Source organism: Trichogramma pretiosum, unplaced genomic scaffold, assembly GCF_000599845.2.
Source record: "Trichogramma pretiosum strain Unisexual culture from Peru unplaced genomic scaffold, Tpre_2.0 scaffold136, whole genome shotgun sequence".
Taxonomy (NCBI): domain Eukaryota; kingdom Metazoa; phylum Arthropoda; class Insecta; order Hymenoptera; family Trichogrammatidae; genus Trichogramma; species Trichogramma pretiosum.
Genome location: NW_019640816.1, coordinates 104,019 through 131,665, shown reverse-complemented (window position 1 = coordinate 131,665; position 27,647 = coordinate 104,019). Strand labels below are relative to the sequence as shown.

The 27,647-nt window shown below is 46.3% G+C and overlaps 1 protein-coding gene across 1 annotated transcript; it reads right to left on the bottom strand.

Moving 5' to 3' along the window:
- Positions 1–19,990: 19,990 nt before the first annotated feature.
- Positions 19,991–26,449, bottom strand: LOC111694395 (RNA-binding protein Musashi homolog Rbp6-like). The gene is made up of 2 exons (XM_023462408.1): positions 24,699–26,449; positions 19,991–20,303 (listed from the first exon to the last, which is right to left on the bottom strand). The coding sequence occupies exons 1-2, from the start codon at positions 24,761–24,763 to the stop codon at positions 20,189–20,191; spliced, it is 180 nt and encodes a 59-aa protein (XP_023318176.1). The 5' UTR covers positions 24,764–26,449; the 3' UTR covers positions 19,991–20,188.
- Positions 26,450–27,647: the final 1,198 nt, after the last annotated feature.

The window sequence follows — 27,647 nt, the reverse complement described above, 5'->3', positions numbered from 1 at the left end:
TTCAATATATCTCAATGTATACAAGTAAAAGATTGGTGTAAGAATGACTCTGCATGAGCATAACGTGTGAAGCATATACTGCAGTAAAATCTACCAAAGTATCTACAGTATAATCAAGTCGAGCTGCTGTTATCGTAATGTTATTGTATTGTAATGTTATTGTAAGTTTTCCTTTTATCGTAAAATCTACTATGGCGCTCAGTCAAGTTTACTATATTTTTTTAAGTGTGCAGAAAGCAAATTTTTGATTTTTTTTTTTAAGCTTACTCCAAAAAATTTCAGGGATTACCAACTTTTTACGTGCTTTTTAATGCTAAACGGCATTATTTCGCATAAAAGTGGATGCACTATTAAAATTTTCCGTGTTCAAGCATTTTTTTACGTTTCTAGAACCCCAAAGAACGCTCTCCCGTGACCCCTACTCGCGTACCGAAAACAAATTTTTAGTGTCGATTTGCGCCCGTGAAATGGAAGAAAAATTCTGGATTTGTTCATATCTACGAACTTTTTCATTGATTTTGAAATGGAATGTCATTACCGTGCCATTTCATTGTCGCATTATTTCATTTTAATATATCACTGCTGCAAAAAATTAAAAATAAGTCTATGTCTTGTCCGTGTATGGTTTTTGCTTTGCCCTTATTTACCATAAAATCAGTTATTTTTGAATTGAGCACTTTGGGACGCAAAAAACCCCGTTTTAGTCGATATTACCCATAAAAGTACCACGTCTTGATGCATATTGCCAACTGTGCAAGATACAAATCACGCGATTCCCTTCTCTCTCCATCTCTTTTATTTCCACGCTCAGGCGTAAAAAACTGCTGCTCTGCATTGTGCACAAAAGCTGCATGAACATTGATGCGATTTTTTGGCTCGAAAATTAAAAAATCAAAAATAAAAGAAGCGTAGTTGCTAACAAACTAAAAGCGCTTTCTGTATAGGAACATGGCACCTTTGGCGGCTTGTGGATTATTTAACTTATCTGCATATCAGTCGTGTGCACATAGATCGAAAGTGGAGCTAAATGAAAAATAACCGCATGTTTGGGCAGGAACGATCAACACCGCAATCGCACAAATGAATATTTATACGGTAGATTAACATCCAGACACGCTTTAACAATACAAGCTCGCGCACTTATTTATCCTCATGCGTTGGCGATTCATCGGGCCACGAATTTCCAATGGGTTTTTGTATTCATTAATCAGCGCACAAAAGATCGAACTTTACAAGTTAATACAGTTAACGATTGTATGTGTGCAAAAGTATGAAAATGTGCGAGCTCGACTACTCTGCACGTTGAACACGTAAAGATGCGCAGGTATTATAACGTGTGTATGCGCGTGTATTGGCTCGAGCGAGAGGCGGATGGGGCGCTCGAGCCGAGGCAAGGTTATTCGTTACGTTATCGCGACGTGACATAGGTCAGCAGAGTAACTCGGCGCGAGCAGCCACGGGTTTACCGCTATCTCCAGTCCCATTCACACTAACCGCGTAAAGCTAGATGAAGAGCCAGCAGCAGCGCAGCTATATATCCCCGTCGGCCTGACCGATGGCTAGCCACTGCTGCTCTTGAGCACAAAATCCAAGGCGTGCTTCCGTGTGGAACAGATACAGTCAGCAGTATATATTGTTACGAATTTCAGATCTCTAGTGCTCTATGTAGATCTGAGCTGCTGGACGCTCTTGCTGTTCTGGCTTGGCTAAGCTAAGATTTGCATTTTGAGGAAGGATTTTTCAAAAGATTCAAATGTATGCATATATGTATTCATGTATATTATATTATATGCACGTATACGCGTGCACGGCTCAAAGAACGAAAAGTTGTTTTGCTTTCTCTCTTTTCCTCTTTTTACTTTCGGAAAAAAATTCAGTCAACATTTTTTCCTCGATTCGCCCACTTGTATTTGTATATATATACGAGTGCGTGCGTATTCAAGTTTACAGACCAATAAATAAATAAATAAATGAGTATCCATTCGGTCCTGGAAAAAGGCAAGCCAAAGCTTCGTTTGCGTACACAAGGAAAAATCAATGAAGCTTGAATATCCAAGCTCGACGGCAAATGTATCGGCGCGGCAACGGACTCTTTCTCAGAGTGCAAGTCCTTGGAGAAGACAGAGGTTATTAAAGTCTCGCTACATCTTTTGATTTGCCTCGAGACGTGCGGGCGTATAAAAAAAATGTCATTGCATATGCATGGGGAATACCACGAAGATACTCTGCCGCATACATTCGTTGCTTTTTTTAAAGCGAGGCTCTACACATCTTCGACTATAGTATACCTAGGTACATCTTCCTCGCTTTAGTCTAATATTAACTTTATGAATTGGTTCAGCTTTTTAAAAATTTTTCACCATTCGAAAGCATCGGGCGATGATATCGTTCATATCGTTCACGTGTCGCGGGCGCACAGTGAACGCCGCAACAGCCAACGCAGAATTAAATTTCAACGATGCGATAATGTTAAGTCCGTATACTGGTAGTAGGAACGCAGTAACGCAGTTGATCGCACTCGCTACCCATTTAGCGCGCGAATAGTGGCCCCGATAATTCGAAATACTGCGAGCGTTAAATAAGCAGTAAATTTCATTTGATGCACCATCAAGAATAATAACGACAGCAAGTGCTGCGTTGATTTTCGAAAACCGGTTTATACGGCCTCGGCTTACACGCGTAGGGACACTTATTGCGCGTTTACATTACACAGTACACATAATAACGAGGTATTTCCATCAAAAGTGCGACTTTGTTTTGTGCAGTCACTGAAAGGGAAACTCACAATGAATCGCATAAGCGCGATAATATTCGAAGCGCGCGGCGCAATGCACTCGCCGGGCCAGCAATTGCTTCCGATTGCAGCTATAGTTCAATGGAAATGCGCTCGCGTGTCGTATCTTTGTCGACAATCCGGCAACAGTCGGTCTTAAGGTAAAATAAATAATCGATCGCTCGACCTGTGCTCTGCGAACTGTGAGCGCGCAAATATATACAGTCGCGTGCGCGCGAACAAAAGTATCGCACATAGCTGTGGCTTTTTTCGTCACAAAGCAACACTGCAAAAAGCGGCGTAAAAACGTCATCGAGGTGTGTGCGTACGTACTATGTGCTCACGTGTAATATTATCTTATCGGCTGGGTATAGGCCATTAGTTCAGTTCGATAAAGAGAGAGCGAGAGAGAGAGAGAGAGAGAGAGAGAGAGAGAGAGAAAGCAAATTATGGTATGCAGTATGTGTATGTGTGCATCACAAGCTGCGTTTGAGATAAGCCTTACGCACGGCACGTTCTGCGCAACGATTCGCGCGCACGAGGGAAAACGCTGGAGATAAGGTCACAGCTCATAACAAGGTGTCCCTTGTCTCCGGCTGCTCTCCTCTTCATCCTCTCCTCCCGCCTATGCCCCCTCCTCACCACCACCGCGCCAGATCGCCGCGTCCAAACTCAACAGCGTCAGATGCAGCACACATTTAATACCCACGCACGCGTACACATTACGATTTGTGGACGCTCGGTTTTGCTTCCATAATTCTGATTGCGTTACGCTCTGGCTCCTGCAAAAATGTTATCGTTTCCTCATTACGAAAAAATTTTCGCACAACTACTTTTACACGGGACACTTTCATGAAACCGTTACTTCGATGTATTTCGCTAGCGGTCGGTAGCACTCGAAGGCTATAATTCCGCAACAGCCGCTTGAATATACCTAATCACCAACCGAGACTATCTTCGGGGCTTTACAGTCATTGAGACTGTGGTGATCGAAACAAATCGTATCTTTTTTTTAGCTAGTGCCACATAAGCCTAAGTAATTGCGGATATGGCTAATTATAATCCTAGAGGGCATCGATTGCTATGCAGTTGTCGATTCGAGATAACGAGAAATCCACACGGGGCCAAGTCCAGGAATGTCTTGAATAAACCGAAGCTAGTTTTTGCCGCTGCGCAACTCATTTTACTTTCGAGCGGGTATAAAAATACATCGAGTCACGTTGAATAAATGCAATAAATGTGGCGCTCGAGGCACAGCGACGTCGCAGTGTATAGCGGCATAGCTCGCAGAAAAATATGCGGACTTTGTCGAGCACTACTAAACAAAAATAAACTACCGTGTAAGTATATTTTTTGAAAAAGTCCAGTCGCAAAGAGTAAAGAACGAGAGAACGCGCCTCTCCGAGCGCAGGACACGTATTATGTGCATTCATTTTCTTCCCCGACACATCATCCACTTTCTCGTGCTCGTATATTACGAGCTGCAAATTTCCCGCATTACATTGCTGATCCGCGCACTCCAAGAAAAGTCTGGCTCTGGGCGCTTTTGTATACTTGAAGGTATTTAATTCTGTAACAGTTCAAAAAGTAAACGCAGCCTAGTAGGGGCGACCCCTGCGTTAATTTTAAGCGGAAATAGTAACAATAGTAAACGGTCTAGAATAGGCTCAGCCCTTTATATTTCACTGCTGCAAAATCAAGCAGTTTGTAGTGTGTATAGATACATTTAAATATATGCCACGTATATACATGTGCAACTGCAAGTTATATATACTAGCTACTTTTGTAAAAAACGTGTGCAAGAGTGGAGAGAGACTAGGGGCAAATGAGCATAATACACCGCTGTAAATGTACAAAAAATGCAAATTTACAACTACCTCTACGAGCCAACTTTTTTTTGCCCTTCTTATATGTGTGTATGTACGTAACGCTGTATGTACCTTTATCTAGGTCAGACTGTTCAAGGTGTCCGCTAAACTCTGCCAATGTGTGAATGTGTTTCCTTACTAAACTACGTGCTAAAGTTTTATAATTCGTTAACTACGAAATTTACTAACTTAAATTATATTATAAAACACACACACACACGCATACAGCTCAAGTACGAAAATTTCCAGCAGTAATTATTCTTTTAGCTAATATGGACAATTTTCATTTTTCAAGGGGACCTTTTTTTTATCGTGGATGCCTGCCTTTTCCCCTCTAGAAGAACGATATGAACTCTTCTACAACCGACGTAACGTATAATGAACTGCAAAATGTTTAAAAATTGCTTCATTTTTGGTATCAATACTGCGAGGATATACATTTTCATTACGGCGAGATAAAATAATGAATATTCCAAAGGTTTTTCGAAAATACTCTTTGAATGATGAATTATGGCTCGAATTGAGAGAGGCCCCCATTTGACACGTAAAGTCGAAAGTAACAAATAAGATTTACCTGATTTAGACAGCATTTAACGAATCTGCAATTGTGAATTAGAATCGTAACAATTGCGATGAATGAAATTAATTCCGGGAAGAGGTGGGAAGTATTTATTTTTGCGGCATTAAACTATGTTTGTACGATAACCATAAATAACGATGCGCAAATTCTAACCAAAGTATCGTATCGTACAAACGTTTATTAATGTATAAACGTTTGGATTCACTTGCACATAGACACATACACACACAATTCACATTTCACTTACATATTATGTATGCACTAACGAGAAGTAAATATACTATTTGTATAAGAAACGTGCAGGCGAGAATTTTGTTTCGAGACTGCGACGTTCATCCACTAAACAAATACTCGGCTAGGCGGCCGGCCGGCCAATGGCAGTGCTCGGGCAAGCAAGCACCAAAACAATGACCATGATATGAGACGCGCGGCACGCAGCGACACAACGATCGTCCTTCTTCGAACTTGAATTTCGAACGTCCAACTCCAGCATATTTATTATTTACTACAAGTTCCATTCCATAAGTCATTCGTGAGTCAACTTGATAGAATTGTGAAATGAAATAATAAACACGGCTGAACGTTATGGGTTTGGCAGGCATGATATAAATATATAGGTTAAAATGTGCAAGGTCGATGCTCGTCAAGAGCCACGAGAAGGGCAGGCTCAATTTTGATAAATGCGCCGCAGCGAGTACGAATGATCGCGGATGATAACGATGTACTGCTTTGCTTTCTTGGCTGTCGAGCGACGAATTCAGTGGTCCTACTCGCAACTCGGCAATACTATCTCGTGTTAGTGCCTTTATTCATTGACACGTAATAGGAGCGGATCGTGTTTCGCCAAGACTGCGTTCTATTTTTATATATATACCTGTATCCGCGTGCACGTACAATGTGAAGTGTAATACGCCGTATACTTAGCGACACCCGTATAGATGTGTGTGCGTGTGTGTATCCGAAAGAGCATATATACGTATTGCACTTGCACGTGGAATGCAGCACAGCGAACGCACATAAAAGCTTACATAATATCCAACGTCGACAAAAACCGGAACACTCACCGGTGAGAAATCTACCACGAGCACTGCTCTAACACACAGACACATAATATATAGGTACGTGCATACATACATACATACATGTATATATATCATTCGCTCGACATTGTCATCGTATAGAGTCGTTGACCCTCTCTCTTTCTCTCTCTCTCCCTCTCTCTCTCTCTCTCTCTCTGTCACTCAACACAGCGACAGCGACAGCAGCGAATATTGCAAAAGCCCTATATAGTAACAAGCGCAGCAGCAGCAGCAGCAGCAGCGGTAACAGTGGAGTAGCTCACCTACACACGTCGCGGATAAATTAGGCGCCCCTTCTCGACCTACTTACGTAATTAAAGTTCCCCTCTCATAGTCGTCGTCGTCGTCGACGTCGTCTGTTGATGTTGCTATATATATACTCTGCCTGATGCAGAAGCAGCAGCAGCAGCAGCAGCAATAGCGTCGCGAGTTCTATAATATACAGATGGTCTCTATGCAGAATACGTGGATTGCGATAGGTATAGAGAGCGAGAAAAAAGCGGAACGCGACGAGGGTCAGCCGACCGATGCTCGCAGTCCTCTCTTAATAATATACTCTGCCCTGCACTTTGCTTTGTTCATTTCATCTCTTTTTCTTTCGTTTGTTTTAGCGCTTCTTCTTTATCTTCTTTGTTTCGTCTTCTTCATCGTGCCAATGTTCTCTTGGTGTTTCTGCGAATGTACATATCTTTTTTTCTTACTGACCCATATCTCTCAGCAACACGTAATTTCTCCATATACGTGCGCGCGTGTATCGTGCATGCTCCAGAGTGAGAGAGAGAAAACGACGATTTTATGTATCTATAACGTCGTGTATATAGCTTTCCTTGACGACAACGACAAAACCATAACCGCTGAGTCGAAGACGACGAGCGATAAGTGACTCAACGATCTTCGGCTTTTTTGCACGTTGTGTCAGGATTTCTATTCAGTTCCGCCAATTTTTTTTTTCTATCTGATTTGCTATATTACAAATTAGAATACCTTTTCGGCTCTGCTAACTTTGAACGGAGTAATTTTGTTTTTTTCCCCACGACTAGAATAGAATTACAAGAGCTTTTCAATGTGATCAGTAAAATTATACAAAGCTCTCAGGCCATTCAGATTTTACGGGCTAGATCAATTGCAAATGGCGAGCAAGGAATATTCAATGAATAGAGTCAAGAGCAAGAGCGCTGAATTTCTGCGACGAGTTAGATAATTATACTTTGCGCTATATAATAAACCAAATCGCCAAGCTTGAGTGGCAATATTCCATATTTATAACTATTTCTTTCTCGCTCGCACACGGCCCATTAGGACAATAGTCAATCTGATTTTCACTCCATTATCTGTGTGCATCGTGAATATAAACTGGACTTGGGCATCTCTTGGCGAAAATACATACGAGTCATTGGAATGAGCGAAAAATGCCCGAGTTTGTATTTGTTTTGAAAATGAACCTCGTTCTATGCGTACTGGAGATGTGCGGAAGGAGATGGTTGTAATTACAAAGGCACAAAAGGTCATCCGAAGAGAGTAAAAAAAAATCAAGTTGCGTTGCACGTCACGATTCGTTTGGGTGGCAATCGAAAATCTAAAAATAAAAATAATTTATCGTCTAAAAATGAAGAGTCGGCCGGCGCGCTGCTGCCTCTATATAGAGACGAGGAAGCGGGCGAAAGCCAACAGCGATCGATAAAGACGCGGCGGCGATTCTAGAGAGCTGCAGAGCTGCAAAATCAAAACGATCAGCGCAGTTGGCGAAAAGAAATAAAGCCCGATTAAGTAGTAATTTATACAATTGAGTCGCAATTGCCGATGCGCGTATATAGATTGTCCATTTGTCGTTGCGATAATGCGGCGATCGAGTTTCACATTGCAGGGCATTCGGGAGCGCGCTTGGAACATATCCGACGAGTCAAACGTCGATGGCGCTGAATCTATTTTCAATCGAGCCGTTGGCGATTCCACATTTCAATCAACGCGAGCCTGCTCGCTCGCAGTAAATCCAAAAATCGACTAATCGCGCCGGCGTTGGTCGTCGGAGCTGTGTTCGCGCTGCATGCACTTGGCGTACGTCGATCAATTTCCGTCGTTGTTTTTCTCTCTCGCGCACCTTCCGCTCGGCCTGTCATTTCTTGGTATCTGCATGGCAGCGTATTCGTTCCATTAAGGCGAGCTCGCGCAATTACGATTCAAAAATAGCAGTGCTCGGCGTTAGCGTCGCTCGGTCAGCTGCGGCCGCGTACCTATACCTACGTACTCGAGACTGCGAGCGCGCACTGTGGGCCGCAAAGTAGAAAACGTCGCGGCCGACTCACTTGGCCATAATCACGTGAATTACGAGGGTAACTTTTCAATGCTCGCCGCACGAAAACATCTCGATGGCGCCTTTGGACTGCGAAGCTGCAGTCCGTGTCTTGCGCGGACCCGCCGCTATCTGGCCCTGCGAGGAAACGGATGCTACGGGTAGTAGGCGAATACGGGCGCTTTTGATCTTATGAAAACGATAATTGCCAACTGCACGCTCGTATACCACTAATAGCTCATGGAAGAGCGAGCTGCTGCGCGTTCGGTGGAAATCGCCAGCGATAAATATCGGAAACATGGCTTTTTGACGCTAAGAGCGTGTTTTCGCTGACTCTCGAGAGTTATAGCGAAACGTCGCTCGCACAAATTCGCGCGAGACTCGCACCGGGCGCACGCACGCGTATAACATTCAACATGTTCAGTGCTGCGTTACGCAGCTGATCTCGCTGCGATCTCTGCGCTGCTATACATGCTCGCGCCCGAGCTTCGAGCTCCAATGCACCAAAGCCAATCTCTTAATCCACATTCAATTTGACATTCGCTGCGTGTATCATCGCAAAGCCCATTTAGATCGGGCCGATTATCGAATCGGATTGCGGCACTCGCTTAATGCATAGATCAGCCAAAATGGAGTCAGTTTCTTCTTATACTAATACACATGCACATATAGTGCCCGTGGCGCAGGCTAATACAGACGCACAGAAGAAGAAGAAGAAGAAGAAGAAGAAGAAGAAGAAGAAGAAGAAGACGATGATGAAGAAGAAGAAGAAGCGACGACGGTAGCGCTGCCCGAATGCATAATTCATGCCAACTGCAACTCGAGCCGATGAGATGAACCTTTCCGCTCATTCGTGAGAAAATGAGCGCGTTTTTGGGCGTGAAAAGAAAGTGGAAAGAGAGAGAGAAAGAGAATGAGAGAGTCAGAGAGAGAGAGAGAGAGAGAGAGAGAAATGAGAATGAGGAAAAAAGTGTGCAGAGCAGCCGTTGGCAGAATAAAAAAAAGTCGATTGCTGCTGCTCATTCAGCGAGAAATTGAAGCGCTTATACATACATAGAGCAGTAGGTATATGTACACTCGCAGAGTCGGAGAGTCGCAGGCGCAGTCTGGAGAAACGCACACACGTAGCGGCGGCAGGACCTCCCTCATCATAATACTTCTCTCTTTCCTTTCGTTATTGCGCTTTCCGCGCGAACGATGTTGTGTAAGATGTGCAGTGAAGGGCGCGCCGTGGCTTGCCAAGAATCGCTTTTTCTGGCGATCCGCTTTAATTCGAGACCCGCTCGCTCGAGCTCCTTCACTGCAGTACAAGGCGAGCGTCGAGCGAGATAATCGTTTATCGTTCGAATACGCTCGAGTTTTGCTCGCAAGAAAAACGTCTTATCGATACATAAGTAACAATTATAGCATTTGCACGATTAATTGTGTCGGAATTCATCGAGTCGCGCTAATCGTCGCGCGCACGTATCGACTCGTAACGCAGACTGACCGCTGTAAAAGAAATCGTTAAGATAATTATGCGAGCAACGCACGACCGCGGATAGGCGAGCTCTCGAGCTCGGGAAGCTGCTCTCGTAGCAGCTCACTCGCGTTCACGATGATGGCTAAACTCGCGCCGATACGCTGCCTTATCAATAATTTAATTATATAGCTTTGGTCCGTTATCGCTGCTAGCTCGCCTTAAAAAGTCCTCTCGATACAGGCCTAAAGGCGCGCAGTCCGGGCCGTTAAACATAGCTCGTCGAGAGCCGTAACAAGCGAGGCTAATCCGCCGGTAATCTCGTTTGCGTATCCTGCTGCTGGTATATAATGCGCAGCGGCCGAGAGCAGCTCCGTAATAAGCTTCTGCCGCTTGGCAACTTGCAAAAGACGCCGCGGCGCGCGACAGAACGACGCGATATCAGCCAAACACGTGTCGCGCCGATAAGTCTCCGTCCTCCGGCATCGCCTTGGCTTTTTGCGACGCTGCGCGCAACCCAAGTCCTGCTTTCGTACGTGTATGTATATATGGGTGTACAGGCGGAAAGAGAAAAAAAAACATTCGTCGCTCGGTGGGTCGTTAATGAACGTCGAATACGGTTAACGACACGCGATAAGAGCTAATTCGCCTCGGTTTCGTCGATGAATAATCGTAAAAGTGCCGCACCTACGCGATACAGGCACGCAGACGTACGCACGCACCGGCAGTGCTCCCAATGTGTACGCGCATATACGTGTGTCGGAATATTGGCGCAGCTAGCTAGGGCAAACAAGCGCGCATGCGGCTGCATTAGAAGGGCATTGTGCAGTGCGCGCAAAAGCTAATTGCAGACATTATTCAAGCATTAGATACGAGCTTTATCGAGCGTGAGCGGTCTCTCATTTTGTCGTAACAGTAAGCCGCGCTGCCGATGTTATCTCCTGGCCACGGTGTGGAGTGGCGCTATACGTGTAGCGCGAGCTATATAAAAGGATATCTTTCGAGCCTGCACGCCAATGGCCCTGTGGCGAGGCGATAGCGCAACGAGGTGCCACCGATTATTTGGCTCGAACCTCGCCGTTACGCCAACTCCTCCGGGCGTTTTTTTTCCTCTACTCTCTCTCTCTCTTATCGAGTAAAATTATTTTTCCAACGTTGCTGTACGATCGTCTACGTTGGCAGCGGCACTTTAAAAATCAAAACTGACCCGAACTCTTGCTGTTAGGGCTGTGCTGCGAGGCACAACTATAGCTTCCACAATTGTTCAGCTAAAGATACAACGAGTATATCGTGCTGTAAGGAAGACCTAAGAGAGATATCTATTGAGCAGCTGTTGAGTAGAGCAGAATATTGTACCTATCGTTGCATACAATATGTGTGTTAAGGGGCACGAGTCGCGCCAGAGAAGTGTATATACGAGCTAGAGAGAAATAGATCCATCGGAAGAAAGCTCGATCGACGTATAGCAAGGGAGAGAGAAAGCACGAGATGCTTCGTTGACAAGAGAGGTTACACGTACTCCGCGTCGAGACTCGCTCCCTTGGCGAATGTAGGGCTACGAAGTGTGCGCATATACGTGTACGCCGTATATAGACCTGCCACGCAATGCTCGGCTGCAGTGCTTCAGAAATAGGAGCACGTATAGATCGCGGAGGAAAAACGCTATCTATAGCTCACGTGTATCGGCTCTAGACTTGCCTACAGCGCCCCACGCCACTGCTACACTCCAGTCACATGGGATCCAAGACGACGGGCAATTGATGTAGTCTACGTGTGCATGTCTCTCTGCCCTCGTGTGTGCGCCTACCAACTGTGTACGACTGTGCGCGCAGCTACCAACGCTGATAAATAGGCAGAATGGATGGCGAGGCTTATAGCACGCAGCTCTGCATGCGCATTCTTGAATATAGATGTAGCTTATTGGATTGAAATGTGCTTGTCAGCGCGAACAAATGTTTGATTTTTCCAAAGCTCTGCAAATTTAATGAAAAATTGCAAACTCGCGAGATTCGGCACGCTAGACGCATGAAATTGCGAGAGAAACCAGTATAGCCGCAGCAGCACGCTCGTTTCCAAGCGCTCGACTTGAAAATTATCACGAGCTTCTTGAAATTAATTACAACGGAAGCATTGCCGAAAGTGAAATTGTCAAAGCTCAAAAGACCAGCGTCAGCTAAGAAGGATCAATGACAATTATAATGCACACACGAAGCTAGCTTCTAGCTCTCGCTAATAATGCGTAAGTTGTGCAATATAGCGGTAAAATTAGTCTCGCTGCGCGCCGGAAGCTCGAGGAAGCAGCATTAGGAGCAATAGCGGCAACATTTAGATTGTATACACATATATGAATAATATAGATAGAGCTGGAGGCAGAAACCGAGCACCGTTGGAGTAAGAAGGAAGCTCGGAACTTGGCATGCAAGCGCAGTTCTGAAACTCGCTGCGCAACTTTGTATCAATCGATTTCCTCCTGCTCCTCCTGCGAGAGAAAGAGAGACTAAGCACGCACGTACACGTGTACTTAGCTCGCTCGTTGAGCCACAGACGCGGACGCAGGAGCAAGAAGGAGCGAGAAGGAGCAGGAGGGCAAGCTCGCAAGCTCGAGCTGTACGCACATAAAGCTTTCCGCGGGCGTTTTCTCTAACGAACGTGAGAGAGAGAGAGAGAGAGAGAAAGCTCCTCTGCGCGCGCACTGTGTACACGCTCCAGCAACTTGCCTTTATATCCATACAGGTGTGCGCTGCTGCGACTGCAAGTGTGTATAGCAGCCAATGGCAGATGCAATTGTTGGCAGCCTACAGTATATATATATGTAGCTACGTAGTTATATTTGCTTGTGTGGAGCGTGTGTGTACTTAACCGCGAGAGACTAGCTCGAGGTGAAACAGGGCAAAAAAAGGATACGTAGCGAGCGAGCATTAGAAAGAGAAAGAACCGTCAGAGAGACGAGAGTATAAGCTTCTCTCCAGAGCTTGCTGCTGCTGCTGCTGCTGCTACTCGAGGAACGAGTAATAAATAATGCGGGATACGTAAGCGGAAAAGTGGCCGATCGAGACTCTGCATTACCCTGGAATGCGCATTGTTGTGTTTATACGCAGGCTGCCTCTGCCGCTGGCTGCTGGCGCAGAGAGAAGAACGGCTTTAGCCTTTATGCTAAAGTGCCTTTTGAGTGATTGCCCTTTCTCGCCGCAAATTCGTATCTCCCTTTCCTTTCGCGCCCATTCGCGCCTGCACCATATACTCTTTATTTGGCCATTTTGTATCAACTATGCAATTGCAGCTCTTTCGCATTGGTATTTATTTGCCTTTCCAGTTATCAACTTGCAACGCTTCGTGTGCGTCAAACTTTCACTACATGCTCGTTGTAGCGTGTCTGTGTCGGTATGATGCCTACTGCCTTACATATGCGCAATCTTAATCTTAAGGACACTTTAACCCGCATCTGTATTTAATCTATACAATTATAAAAAATTCTACAGAGGTATATGATTAATCGTTTTCTCATCAATTGTAAGGGTTGCTTTAAATATTCAACGATGAAAACTTTGTCTATTGGCTATTTGTCATAGTCGTGCAATGTTCCTTTTACTAATCTAAACATATACAGCCAAGGCCGCGATGGCCGACGGTGCAATTTTTGCACGGGAAACGCCTCGAAACAGTAGTGCAATTTTTCATTCATCGATTTACTTTATGTCTGCACGCGTTTCCAAGTCTTGAATCGAAAAAACGAGTTATTCTCCCGACGCCAATGTGAAAAATAATTGAAATAAGCGATATCCAGGCTGGGTTTCGCCGACTTGTACCCGATGCTGCCTAGCTTATATTCCGAGTCCATTTTATTTTGAGTTTTATTGCTCGCACGTGAGCGCATATACATGTACAATATATACGCTTGAGCATATACAACGACGACGACGACGACGACGACGGCAACGACAACAGCAGCCGTGGCGGTGGTTCACTAGCATTACAGCATATCATATGTAGTTATATATACTTTACATAAATCTCGTCGTGCTGAGGCTACACATGCCGCCGCTTCGGCAAGGATTTCACAATCGTAATAACATAAACAATTTGCATTTCCTCCGGCCAGATAGTCGTGTATCATTATACATATTATTCGACGATATTATTATTATGCTTGTTACGCGTCGCACAATCATACGCATAGACGCAAAAAAAGTCGTCATTGATGAATTTGTTACTACGAGTAGTTGGAGCAAGCAAGGCGGCGCACTCCGCAATCGCCACGCGGCAATTTTCATTATTATTTTTACGATTACGTGCCACTCTCTGACGTCGCTTCTCGAGATCGTGTAAAAAAATATACATTCATAATATTGACTGCAGAGATACGACAATGAAAAGCTCGATCGCCGAGGCAGCCAACGAGGCGCCTTAAAACCAGCCTGTCGCAAAGATTAAGCATTTCCGAGGAGCGTCGAGCTGCGCATAAAGAGCTGAACGTATGTAATTGTCATAGCTGTGCTATATAAGAGCTCGCCACAACGAGAACAGCGAGTCTCGAGTCGACTCCGTTATCTATTGCTTTATATTCTTGGCTCGAGCTGTTTTGGAAAGCATCTCGGAGCGATGCCGATCGTCGTTTCGTTCGGCTCGTAGCTATCCAGGAATTCGATTCGATCTTTCAATCTCCACGAAGCAATACAATATTTAAGCACGAATATAATTTTACGTAGCTAACATTGTATACACACGACTCGTATGTAAATGGCTCACATGCGTCTTTGGCGTCATCGGCATCGTTGTAGTCGTCGTCGTCGTCGTCGTCTTCGTCGTAGTTGAGACGTTGTCGCACTTGACAAAAGCGGAGCTAAAGTATGACGGGGCACGGAGGACGAGGATGAAAAGCAGAAGGGGAAGAGGAGAGAAGGCGGAGTAGGAGAAAAAGAAGAGAGCAGTAATAGTAACGCGAGCAGTGTTGCATGGAGCGAGAAAGAAAGAGCAAGAGACAATGGACGAAGAGGAAGAGGGAGCGCGCGGGTACTGCGCGCGGAATGACTTATGTAACGACGGCAAATAAACGCTAATGAGCCCGTGTCATGAGCTCCTCCTTCTCTGTTCTCTGCTGTTGCTGCTGCTTCGTCTCTCAACTGAGCTAACGCAGAGTTGCTACGGGCTCGATGTACACACTCGACTCATCGTGCATTACGTGCGTAATCTGCTACTGACTCGGCTGCTGTTGCTGCTTTTCTTTTCCTGACGCAGAGACACCAAAATCAACGAGACAGTCTACGCTAGGAGCGAGCGAAAATCTCCCAGTACGTTACGTATTCAGCATTTACACGTACAAACTTTTTGCCCACTAATTTTCCAGTCCGTGGCACGGTATTGCTCCGAACGCGTCCGTTCGATCCTTTCATCGAGTTTGTTATTTTTTTCGTAAAATTTCTCTCTGGTGATTATACAGCTTTTAACTTATCGTCCGTTCGTTTTCAGCGAAGAAAAAAAGAAAAAGAATAAAAAAAAGAGCCAGTCAACTGGTGTATTGTGACGTGAAAAGGCGCAAAACGTGTCGCAGCTTATCGCTCGAAGAATCCCCGGAGTCGGTCTGAAAGTACAAATCAGAGCTGCGCGCGCTCTCGTCTGACGCTCCTTTGACAATCGAGTAATGCACAAAGGCGCACGATTTGTTTCTCGGCACTCTACGCACGAAGGAGTTTTTGAAAATAACTGATGAAAATCCGTCAGGCGTGAAATTCGCTCGACGTATTACCCACGCCTGACTAGCCAAGGTAAACGTCGAAGTTTACGAATAGACGAGAGAAGCTAAAAGCCATTGCTACTATCTCGGCGGCTGCAGGTAAAGGTCGCTTTGTATTATCAGCGTTAAACGCAGCGTTAAACGTAAGAAATTGAATCAGCTCAGCGGTACATGAACATATAATTATCACTCGTCGCTGATGCTGAGAACGAGCTAGCCAAAGTATATAATGGTAAGTATAGCTATACATATGGCGCACGTCGTTACACGCTCGATGGAGAAAAGAAAAAAGAGCGCATCGTGCGCGGCGCAGTGTAGCTTATCGCGTGCGATGTTTACAGAACATGTAAACATGTTATACGTCATAGATCGAAGGTATATACCGCTGGCTCGGCGGCGAGCAGCTCTCGCAAATAAATGATTAAAGCGAGCGACGGGCCGTGCAGTGTACACGATGCAGTTTGCCGCAGCCGCCATCGCTACATGGCGTAACATCAAAGAGAAACGCGTCGTGTGCAGCATGTGGCGCGCGCGCGATCGCCTAGCTCGAGCCATATTATGACATAATTTTTTCATCCTCCTCGCTCGCTCGACGTTCTGCCTCGCTCCTACTTGTTTTGCTTTTCCGTGCGCTCGGCGGAGCTCGATTCTCTTTTAATGAGTCGCTCTCGCGCGCGCGCGCCTCGAGTCACCTATTAACGATCGCGCATACGTACGAACGCACAGATACATCTTCATAGACGCCTTGTATTTATGAGATATCGTCTACAGCAGATCCATAGCGAGTTCGGTGTCGTGCGCGTTGTGGCTTGTGCACGCGCACGCTGCGATGCACAGACGAGAGGATGCGGCTCGAGCGTCGTCGCGCGGGAAAGTGTGTCACTTTTCCATCAACGAGGACTGCCTTCGCTGCTCGTGCACAATACACACACACACACACACACACACACACACACACACACACACACAACGTAGGAATATAGGCTAGATCTGTGCGCTCACGTACAGATCGATTCCGCTCGTCGAGTGCAGCGGCGCGCGTTTGCGAGCGAGCGAAATAATGCTTGCAAGACAATTCGTCTTCACAAGCGCGCGCTCACGTACGTCGCTCTATATTTGTCTCTGTGTGTGCGCGTCAACTCGCACAATGTGTTATGTGTGCTTACGTCGACTCATACAGGCATATTCGCACAACGACTGCATAGAGAAAGACTTCGTTAATTTCGAGTATTCTACACTGTTATTGTTTCATTCGCCGAATGATTGTTGTTGTTGTTGTTGTTGTTGTTGTTGTTGTTCATGTTTTTTGTTGTTATTTTTGTTGTTGTTGCCACCATTACCGACGCCACTGCTGATGATGATGATGATTACGATACATATATGTGCGTCATTATTTCAGTATGCTCTACATATAGCTTTGACCTTTTTTCACAATTAACGTACACAAGTGCAATTGAAAACTTCGACAAGTAACGTCGTCACTCATACAAGTAAAATGAATACATGCTCGAGCTCCATTGATGAAGCTATATATTCTTGTACAACAAATTACGTTGCAAATTAGGCATTACGCGATTATCCAATTGCGAGGAGACAACTTTGCCACACCCGTCTCAATGAAAATTCGTTTGGATATCTGAAGAAAAATCTTATTCGATCATACTCGTGCCTCAATTCGTTTGATTACTTTTCTTGACAACTTGGATGAATTTTTTAATATTTCGTCTTTTCTACTGTCAAAAAAGTAGTTATGTCCGTCTGATTGTAAAGTTAGCTTGGTAATGAGATCTGCTTCCAGGTCAGACTGCCTATACGCACAATATTCATTTTTCATCGCTCTGTGACTAGTAAATTAGATCAATCGTCTAAAGATTATATATACATTTAGCTCCGATGCAAGCGACACCTCGGTCCAAGGCCAAAGCCGGCGCGCTCATACAAGCTTGGCGACTATTCAAGCGCACCATCATAGCTTACATAAGCTCAACCTAAATTTTCTGCCCATATCATGCCTACTTTTGTCCTGTAGCCAATATTTCTTTTTCTCTCTGTTTTGCTTATGTGCGATAAGGCAGCTCTTTGTTTATCACTAGTAGCCTTGTTTATAAACTGCTTTGCCTCGAAATCTGACTAGGAAATTTTTCATTTAAATTTTTGCTACTACACGTGTAAGTAACTGCCATTTAAAGTGGTTCAGAAAACTAGCCAATTAAAGAGATCAAGATTTTTTTCATTCTTCAGATCGCTTCAAAACCAATAGCCCTCATTATTTTTTGTCGTGCATAAATAAGTCGATGAAAAATTTAGTGGCAATGATGAGGTGGCACATTACTCTTCGAAAAATGATCCATAAATATTTTGAGGTCAAGCACACTTTCAATATACGCCTATGGTTGCTAGATTTTAATCAACTGTAAAAATAGTAGAAGAGTAATCACTCGCTCGTCAGTAAATCGGTACGTGTGCCTAATTACCACGTGCCAATGAAACATGTTACCTAATAAAATGCTTTTCTAATTTATAGTTATGCAATTTCCTTTTTAATTTCGAATTTTGATCAAATTTTTAGCTGTATTTTCATGTCCTTCCGTGCAAATAATTCAATCGTTTAAAAAAAAAAAGTATAATAAACGAAGTAATTAAAAACAAAAAAAAACAAACAAACGATAAATAAATATTAAAACACGAGCATAGCAAATCGTGCAAAAGACGTCCCGTGAATGAGTACGGCCGAATATTTCTATCGAACGCAGCTCGTTAAATCACTTGCAGGCGCGTAACTCGCACGCGCGTTCATATACTCGCGCGTATATATTATAATGCCGGGTATAATTATTCCAACTGTGTATGGTAAAAAGTACTACACACGAGAGAGAGAGAGAGAGAGAGAGAGAGTCGAGAGTCGAGAGCCGGGCAGAAAACGCGGATAGAAGAGCAGCACATTTAACGACAAGCAAAATGGTTATTCATTTGCAAATGTTTGTGAAGCGTACTCGGGCGAGTTGCGCGCCGGACTCTGCGTGCAGCAATACGTATATAATATGCCGGCAACGATGTACGGTTTACACAGGCCGACTTTGTGCAAGCGCCTATATAATTATTTAATAAAAGATAAGGTAAACAGTTCATTAGCCATCCGGCGAGTTGAATCGCGCACTGCATACTCGTGATTCATGAGCTTACTGGCCGAATAATAAATACATATACACGCGCAGGCGACGGCGCGCCACTTAGGTGCAAGCACAGCTGTTGGGCTCTGGACGCGCGCTAATACATCAGATATGTATATCGCGTAGGCTATAGGCTCGACTATATGCATGTAAAATCAAATTTTAACACGGCTTTTCATCGTCTCTAAAACGGTGGCCAACCTTGACTTTTGCGCAGAGCTCGCGAGCAGCACGATTACAAAGCGTCTACTCTGGCCGCTCGCGCGCGTGCATGTGTTGCTCTCCAAGTCGTTAGCGTTTATTAAGCACGTGTGTACAACATCAGACGATGACGCGCCTACGCGGCCGCCACCGCACACGAGACGGAATTCTGCGCGCTACATTTAGAAACTTTGCGCTATTATGCTAGAGTCGCTCAAATCTGGCTAGCTTTTATACGCCCACGAATACGCGTGCGCATCTGTAAATAAACGTGTATATGTATGCGAGTGCGTTCACACGCGAGGCAAAGGAATTATTGTCGAAACGATGCGGCGGCGGCGGCGGCGGCCTCGACGACGTTGCGTGCCGCGACGAGCTTATCAGCCAAAGCGCACACGAGCTCGAACTCTGCTCGAGCTCTATATGTACCAGGCTTATCTTCTCTTGCCTCTGCTTCGCCCCTCGTTCCTCCTTTGCAGCTTGTCAATAGGTGAAATAATAAAGACGTATTTGGTGCGCCGGAGGCGTCGACTTGTTTACAAACTGCGCGCGCACGCGATATAACGCACCGATCAGCGCGGCAAGCTTCTTTTATCGTATTTTATTCGCTCTTCGTACGCAATAATTAGCTAGTCCAGGCGCGTGCGATCGCAGCCGCGAGCCTAGACTCGCTCTTAATTTACGCTTATTATGGAAGCATAATGTGGACTGAGCATTGCATATAGTGTCAGCTACCGACGTACGCGAATAATATCGCTCGTTTATTATTCACCGTGACATCACAATGAGATACATAAACCAGGCGTTGCAAAGATTTATTGAGAGAGCTCGTCGAGCGCCACGAGCCAATGGTCGTAGAGTCGAATCGATAAAATAAACTTAGGCAAATTGGAATTAGCTATTAATAATTCGATCGATCATTGAAAAGTGCGGCTCTTAAACCAACTCAAACAACAATGAGCACATTTGCAGTGGTCGCATAGAAATTGAAACTATTGAATTATTTTTTCCATTTCTTACATTTTTTACTTTAGAGCCTACGTGATATAAAGAAGCCACCCACTACTTATAGTACAAACGTGGCAATCAGTAACAATCTCTGCATTCTTACCTGGACTAGTCTGCCAAGACAATCCCCCGATGAACATTTTTCTGCAAAAAAAAGACGACCATGTCAGCATTGCGCAGTGTCTCGAGAAAGCCAAAAGAAACCCTTGAATCAGTTGCTCTTGGCTGTCTATACGTATTGGCATGCATGTGTGTATATGTACATGTGTATTGAAAGGATATAGGAGTGGCGCAAGGAAAAGTGCTCGTATCGAGGAGCCAAATCTTGAACGTTACACACGTCGTATGATATTACGCACGATGATGGAACTTTTGCGCGTTTAATGGCCGCGCGCAGTTAGAGCTGTGGGCCGTCTTCGATTCGAAAGTGCACACGAGTGTCCATATCCATCATTGGATCGCTGCGCATTCATTCCGTTGAAGCATATACGTCAATTTCCATCGATCTAGCCTACGTTTATGAGCGACGTGCTCGTAGCGTTCTTAACTCGGTTAAATCATTTTTCATCGTTGCGCACCGATGTTTCGTTCTTTCGCCTTTTAATGCTCGATTCAGCTCCAACATCTGGCATTCTCATCGCTGAACGAGTCGGAAATGCTCTCTCGATAAACCGCAAAACCGTTCACAAGCCCTAAACTTTTCGTGCGGCTCAAATTCTTCGGGCATGCGAAAGCATAGACGAATTATAAACTCGTAATTTTCACTTCTCGAACAAAGAGAAGAGCTGGTGGTCCAAAAAAAAAAAAAAAAAAAGAAAAGAAAAGAAAAAAGAAAAAAAGCGAAGCAAGTTGGAAAGAAAACTTGTTTCTCGGCGATCGTATGAAAAGAGCAAGCCGCGTAGTACAACGGGGGCCAGCAGCAACAGCAGCGGCCTCGTCCTTTTCTTATTCATCTTTTTCCCTCTTTTTCTTCTGCTAGCTGCTTTGCGCGCGTACATATTATATATATAAGTATAGCATCCCCGAGGCCGGCACTGTGCCTGGCTGCAATGGAAAAAGAGTATTACGCTACATCGGCAGGCGCGTGTGCGCGGATTTCTCAAAGCTGATGCTGCTTCGCCCAGGCAGTAGCGACGAAACGAAGCACTTAAAAGTTGGCCCAACTTCATTCGACTCGGCCGCCTCTCGTGCTCTTCTCCATCTTTATGATAGCGCCCGCTCGCTCGCCTACTAGTGACTAACCGATTATGCTCGACTGCTATTTGTGCTCTGCTTCAGTTTCGCGTCGATACGCCCGCCTGCACAGCCCTGCGCGCACGACTCGTTTATTTAATTCTCTTTTTCTTTTCTCTCGACTCTCTTTCTTTTCCCATAAGCCCGTGCACGCGGACATAATAAATGAAGAATAAGACTCGATGTAGTATCTCTGATTTCTCTCGAAAGTGAGAATTGATTTATCGCTTGCTCCGACTTATTTGACCGAAACTTTTACAAATATTTGTTTGGTTATTCATCCACGACTATTAGGCATTCGATCCGAGGAATTACAAATAAGTGCCTCGCATGTCATCGAACTTTTTGACCAGCTTGGCGTCGCTGAGCGCGAGGGAAACAATGCGAAACAATGCGAAGCAATGCGAAGCAATGCGAAGCAATGCGAAACAATGCGCGATGTAACTCGATTCTCACGGCTGCGATTTCAATAGCGCGAAGAAGCACACGTATTATACATAGCGGCATTGCGGAATCGCAACGCTGGATGGTGGGTGCAGAGAGCGCCTCGTCACGTGGTCGCCAAAACGGCCGCCGCCGCCGCCGACGTCGACATCGATCGTTATCCTCTACGCCAAGCAATGCGCCTATATATAGTCCTACTCGAGTTGAGTAGCTCTTTTACCTACTCCACGTCTGAGTTCGATTAGATAAAGACTAACGAGAAAAGAAAAAAAAAGAGGAGGACGCTCGGCTCTCCTTTTTTTCGATCGAGTCTGATTGATAATCGGCTCTAAAAATTAATCGATTCTCGCGTAGCGTATTTACTGGGTATTATATATAATATATGTAGAGCTCGAGCCGACGCATTTTGCGCGTTCACGCTCGGTCATTTTGACGATATGATACCACACGCAGAGCCGTAAGTACGGCAGGCACGTAAAACTCCCGTGCATGCATTTACTTGCCACGTGGGTGTACGTGAGTAGATTAAAAGTCACGATGAATAATGAGCGCCTCGTACGGTGCGCTGTCCTGCTGGAAATTAATTCAAAGCCGGCTCGGCTCTTTCTATAATCTTTCTTCTTTTTTCGTTCTATTCGAGTCGATAATACGGCAAATTAGGCAATTATTAAAAGTCGAATTATTGAGGTATCGGGGTCGATTATTCAACGCGACTCGGGGAGAAAAATCAATATTGACCGCGAGGCGAAATGCTACTTTTTAAGTAGACAGAGAGTTGCTTTAGTCAGACGTATCGTATCGTTCCATCTAACCCAAATCTTGTTTAAAATAAATCAAACAGTGGAGGAAAAGGCCTAGGAACGAAAGGGTCGCGAGTCCGCGGCTGAAAAATGTCGGGCGAACGGAGAAGGGCCGATGACTCGAGTTGAACTCGCGAGGGCAGCGGGGCTGCAAATATTTGCGCATTCTCGACGGCGCAAACACAGCAGTAGGAGCAGCTGCAGTGGCAGCAGCCTTGAAAAGCGAGCTTAGAATCAATAGCACTGGTTTGCGTGGAGCGCGCTCGCTAACGCGACCAAAGACGCGCAGCCCCCGTCTGCGAGAGAGAAAGCAGTGAGCGCGTTTTCGACGACATTCCCGAAATCGCTGCCGAGTCATGGTTACAGTGGCAGTGGCGAGCGCAGACTAGCCGGGCGAGGGCATCCTCGCATCGAGGTCAGCGAGCAGCGGAAGTCGCGTAGCTCGTAGTGCGTGTGCGTATCTCGCTCGACAGCCACGTGCTCTTTCGACGCTACAGTCGTCGTCGTCGTCGTTGTACAATTTGACCGTAACAGCGCCAAGCTACACGCAGCATGCATATAAAGAGCACGACTAGCATCCGAGCGTGTACGAGAGAGAGCGAGAGAGAGAGAGAGAGAGAAAAATAGAGACTGCAGGGATAACGCGGCAGTGACTGGGGGAGTAGCGCCATTCCTCCTACTCGTCGTCGTCGCGAACAAACCGGCGTTTTCCCCTTTCGCTCGGGTCGGCGCGCGCGCAGCCGCTTATCGACCACGTGAGTGGCCGAAGGGAGCTTCGGGAGCCCCTTTGTGTCTGATGCAGCTGCCTGCTGTGCGAGAGGGATAGAGGGAGATAGTACACGACGCGCAGACGTCGGCTGGCTCGCTAGCTAGCTCTCGCCTGCGTACACAGGCATGATATATAGTCGAGGCAGTTGGCAACTCGCTCGGCGGCGTAGCTGCAAGCTCCGTCGCGATCCGCAAGCTCCCCGACGTCTGCATTCCCCGCCCGAAAACTGCAGCTGCAACAGCCGTGTCGCAGCGAGGCGCGCGCGCACGTACACGTAACTTCGATCGCGGCAGCGTTCGCCCTCCCAGCCCCCACGTGACCCGACCTCCTGGCTGGCTTGCCGTAGCCACCCTCCTTTCCGCGCCACCGATCATCCGCACCCACCCGATGCTGCTGCTGCTGCTGCTGCTACTGCCAGCCAGCGCGAAAAGCGACTCGCCAACTCTCGGCGATGGAGCGAGGTTATGGAGCCCGAGCAACAGCTCGCGCAGCACCCAACTAACTCGAGGCGCGCGCCGACCCTTGCGGAGGAAAAACAAAACGATACGACCGCAAGCGGGTCAATCGTACTGTATGTATGCATGGACCGAGTTCGATATCCCTCGCTGCAGCTTTGCTCGGCCTCGAGGCCCTTCTTTGGCAATTCCAAGAGGGCGTCCGCGTCGGCTCCGCGAACTTTGTCTGGCTCGCGGCTCTTACGTATATAGGTAAATGCGGCACGAGGGCCACGATTAAAGGAGCCTTTATCGTTATTAGCGAGCTATAGAGCGCAGAGTCGTATAGGGGCTCTGCGAGGGCGAGCAAAGCTGCAGCGAGGGGTATCCGCAGCCCGGGGCGCAACAAAGCCACGAGCGCGCCTCGCGGCTCCGGTAAATTAGCCGAGCGCGTGGCGAGGAGCACGTGATCGCGTGCTCAATGAGACAGATAGACGACGAACGGATGGATGGCCAGACAGTCGGACGGACGTACACGCAAAACACGTGTCGCGTGATGCATGCGGAAGAGCAGCTAGCTATAGGTCGTTCGCTCGCCTCGGTCTCTGTGTAAGCTTATAACCGCCGCCGCTCTACTGCACTTTGTGTCTCTTAGTCACGACTCGACGACCTATAGCGCTGAAAACTGCGAGCGTCGTGTACTACGTAATACGTTGCGCGCACACACACACACACACACAGACGGCTCGACGTCGAGGCTGGCGCGCGTGTCTTACGGCGCGCGCGTTGTTTGTCTGCGGTTGTATGTTTATTTTCATGTATGTGGGTGTCACGTGATAATAATGGGAGGTCATCGTACCCTGGGTCGTTGGGCACCTCGGGCGGCGATCCGCTCGCCACGATGTCTTGACTTTGCGCTTCCATCGCTTCGATTTCCGTCGTTGACGAGTTGCCGAAAATCGTCCTAGCGAAGAAAATTGCCGGGTCTCGCCGAGTCGCTGACGCCTCTTTCGATGACTTGTTCTACACACGTGTCTTGCTTTGTCTCTCTAGCACAGCTCTGTTAGTTTGCACTTTTACTCGGGCACTTTGAACTCGGGATGGCAATTAACCGACTAGTACCACTGCACACTTTCAACGACAGATACTTATGCACTGCTTTATTTCAACGGCTAAGAGCACAGATAGATATAGACAGCTAGATAGATGACTATAGGTAGACAGACTAATAGATATAGAGACTAATAGATGGATAGATAGAGAGGTGAGAAAGATATTCAATTTCACACGCGCGATCGACCATGGAACCAGATTATTAGATATTTCTACTTGTATTATGCAATACGAGCAGCGGCACAAAATCGTTGTCAGGACAATAAACAAAACACACAATATATTTTACTGAAGCTTTTTATTAGATCTTATATTAGATGAGACTCTTGTGACGGATCGGCTGAATCACTGAGCGATGTATCCACTGATTGAATGCACGTGGACTCACCAACACTGAACAATTCGAGGGTACGTTGTGTAGCACTTTTTTCGCTCACAGCTTTAAATCATGTGTATGTACTAACTCGGGGCTAGACGCACGCGCGCGTCTATCGTGTGCGAGTGTAATGGTGTGATTGTGTATATGTGTGTCAGTGTGTGTGGGTGTGTGTGTGAGAGTGTAAGTGTGGATTCGTATGCGTTGTTACGGTACGTGTACGAGCTTGTATATCGTACAAGTCTAGTCAGGTCCGCTGCGATTTCCAATGCTACGCACTGCGAGCCAGCGTGTATAATTCATCAGCTGACGGCGTAGCCGAGCGAGCGATTTAAAAGGCGTAGCCGCGCGCTCTCCTCTCAACGAGCTTGTTGCGGAAAAACGTGCGCTACTGTTGCTACTGGCGCTGCTGCGTGTCGTTGGCCTGTGCGGGTCGTTAGACGAGCTCGTGCGTGCTTGGCTCGGCGGCTGCAGCTCGTTAAACGGAGCCGCTGCTCTGGCCTAAGTAGTGTCAGTCGTTTAAGTCAGACGCAAAGCTCCCGACTCTCCGAGTCTACGATCGCCGAGAGAAATAGAGAGCGAGAGGCGAGAAACGAGCAGAGATCGATGAGAGCCGAGGAGGAGGCAAGCGGCTTCTTCTGGGCTTCTACGTTTCTCCAATTGCACGACTCTCGAGATATATCGGAGAGCTTACGTATGTGGAGCTTTGTTTTTCCTCGGCGGGCAGACTCGCGGCGACGATGCGCACCACTACTTCTATTCTAGACTCTATATAGGTAAGGCGCGCGCGCGCGCGACGTCTGCTCGATTCGCTACAGCTGATTCTCTCGCGATGGATTCTGCTTTCCCTCGTCTCTTGTTACGCTCCGGCAATCGTTGCTGCAATGGAAAGGTCGCCTCGCTGCGCCGATGTGACAGGCAGATTAGGCAGGTGGACAGATAGCGGACTGGCAGAAGACGACTGCACCAAGAGTAAACACACGCACGCAACGACGCACGATTACGCTGATCTATACGTGTATTTAGCAGCTATTTTTTGTACATATATATATGTGCTATATACGTGTAAATATGTATTATATTTTGTATATATATATTGACCTGACGACGCGCTCGGCGAGAAGTTCAACGCGACACTGCGCTCAAGCTGCTGCGGCGGCGATGCCGCGAGAGCAGCGCCCGGTGAGGCCGTCTGCGCAAGCGCCAAAAACGCGGCTACGGAGTACAGTGCCGAGTTGACTGCTCTCTCTCTCTCTCTCTCTCTTCGCTCGCTCTCCGCATGTATATATGTGCAGTCTGCACTCTGCTGCACTCTCGCACTCTCTCACGCGGCCTCACGGACGCACACGCGCCAAGCCGACTCACACGTACACGCAACAGCCGCAGCGATATACTCGCGATCGTAGCACAGCCATATTATACAGGCGCACATGTACGTCTATAGATAGAGTCGCGCCAGTCTGCGCCATGAGCGCGGCCGTACAGAGAGGAGGAGGAGGAGGTTCGCTGCTGCACTTCTCCTCCCGTGGCCGCCGCCGCCAGCTGCCTTGCACTTTCCGCTCGCCTATACGGACGCCTCGTCGTCTGCTATTCTGCAGTCTTCGGCAGTAGCGGCGCAGTGTGTCGCACACACGTACACGGGCCACGATCATCCACCCGACGGCTATATCCCCGGCATATACCCACTCGATAGCGCAGCTAAGAGCCGAAAAGGCCTTAGCAACTGTCTGGAAAATCTGCTCCCTTCTCGGCTCCGCTCACCTCGACTCGCAGCTCCCTTTTTCTCCGCCACCTCTTCCTTGCATTTACTTGGATTTTGGAACAACGTCGCGATATCGCGCCATTGACGTCCTTATCGTCGTCGTCCTTCTTCTTTTTCCTTTTTTTCTTCTAGCGAATCGTAGCCATGCACTTTTAATTGCTACCCTAGATCATTGCCAATTGCTTTGGGAACAGTTCGCTACGCTCTGCAGTTTCATTAAAACATTTTGTAATGACTCAAAATTGATTTCATTCAAATGGACTTTATTTCGGACCAGCCGCTACATTGCGTGACGACACCCTATTCAAAGTTAGATTTTGCATTTATTTGAATTGCTAAACTTTTCATTGACTAGTTAGAAAAGTCCGAAAACGCGATCCGACGTCAAAACATTAATTAATCATAATTTCAAGCCTGCCAAAACTTTAGAAAAGATATAGATAATATGTTGTCGGTGTTTAATTTTCATTTACATTGCCCGAACGTTGATGAAACTTTTCACAGACAACAACATTTTTGATTTATACACATTTACGCTCGAATAGAATCCAAATTTT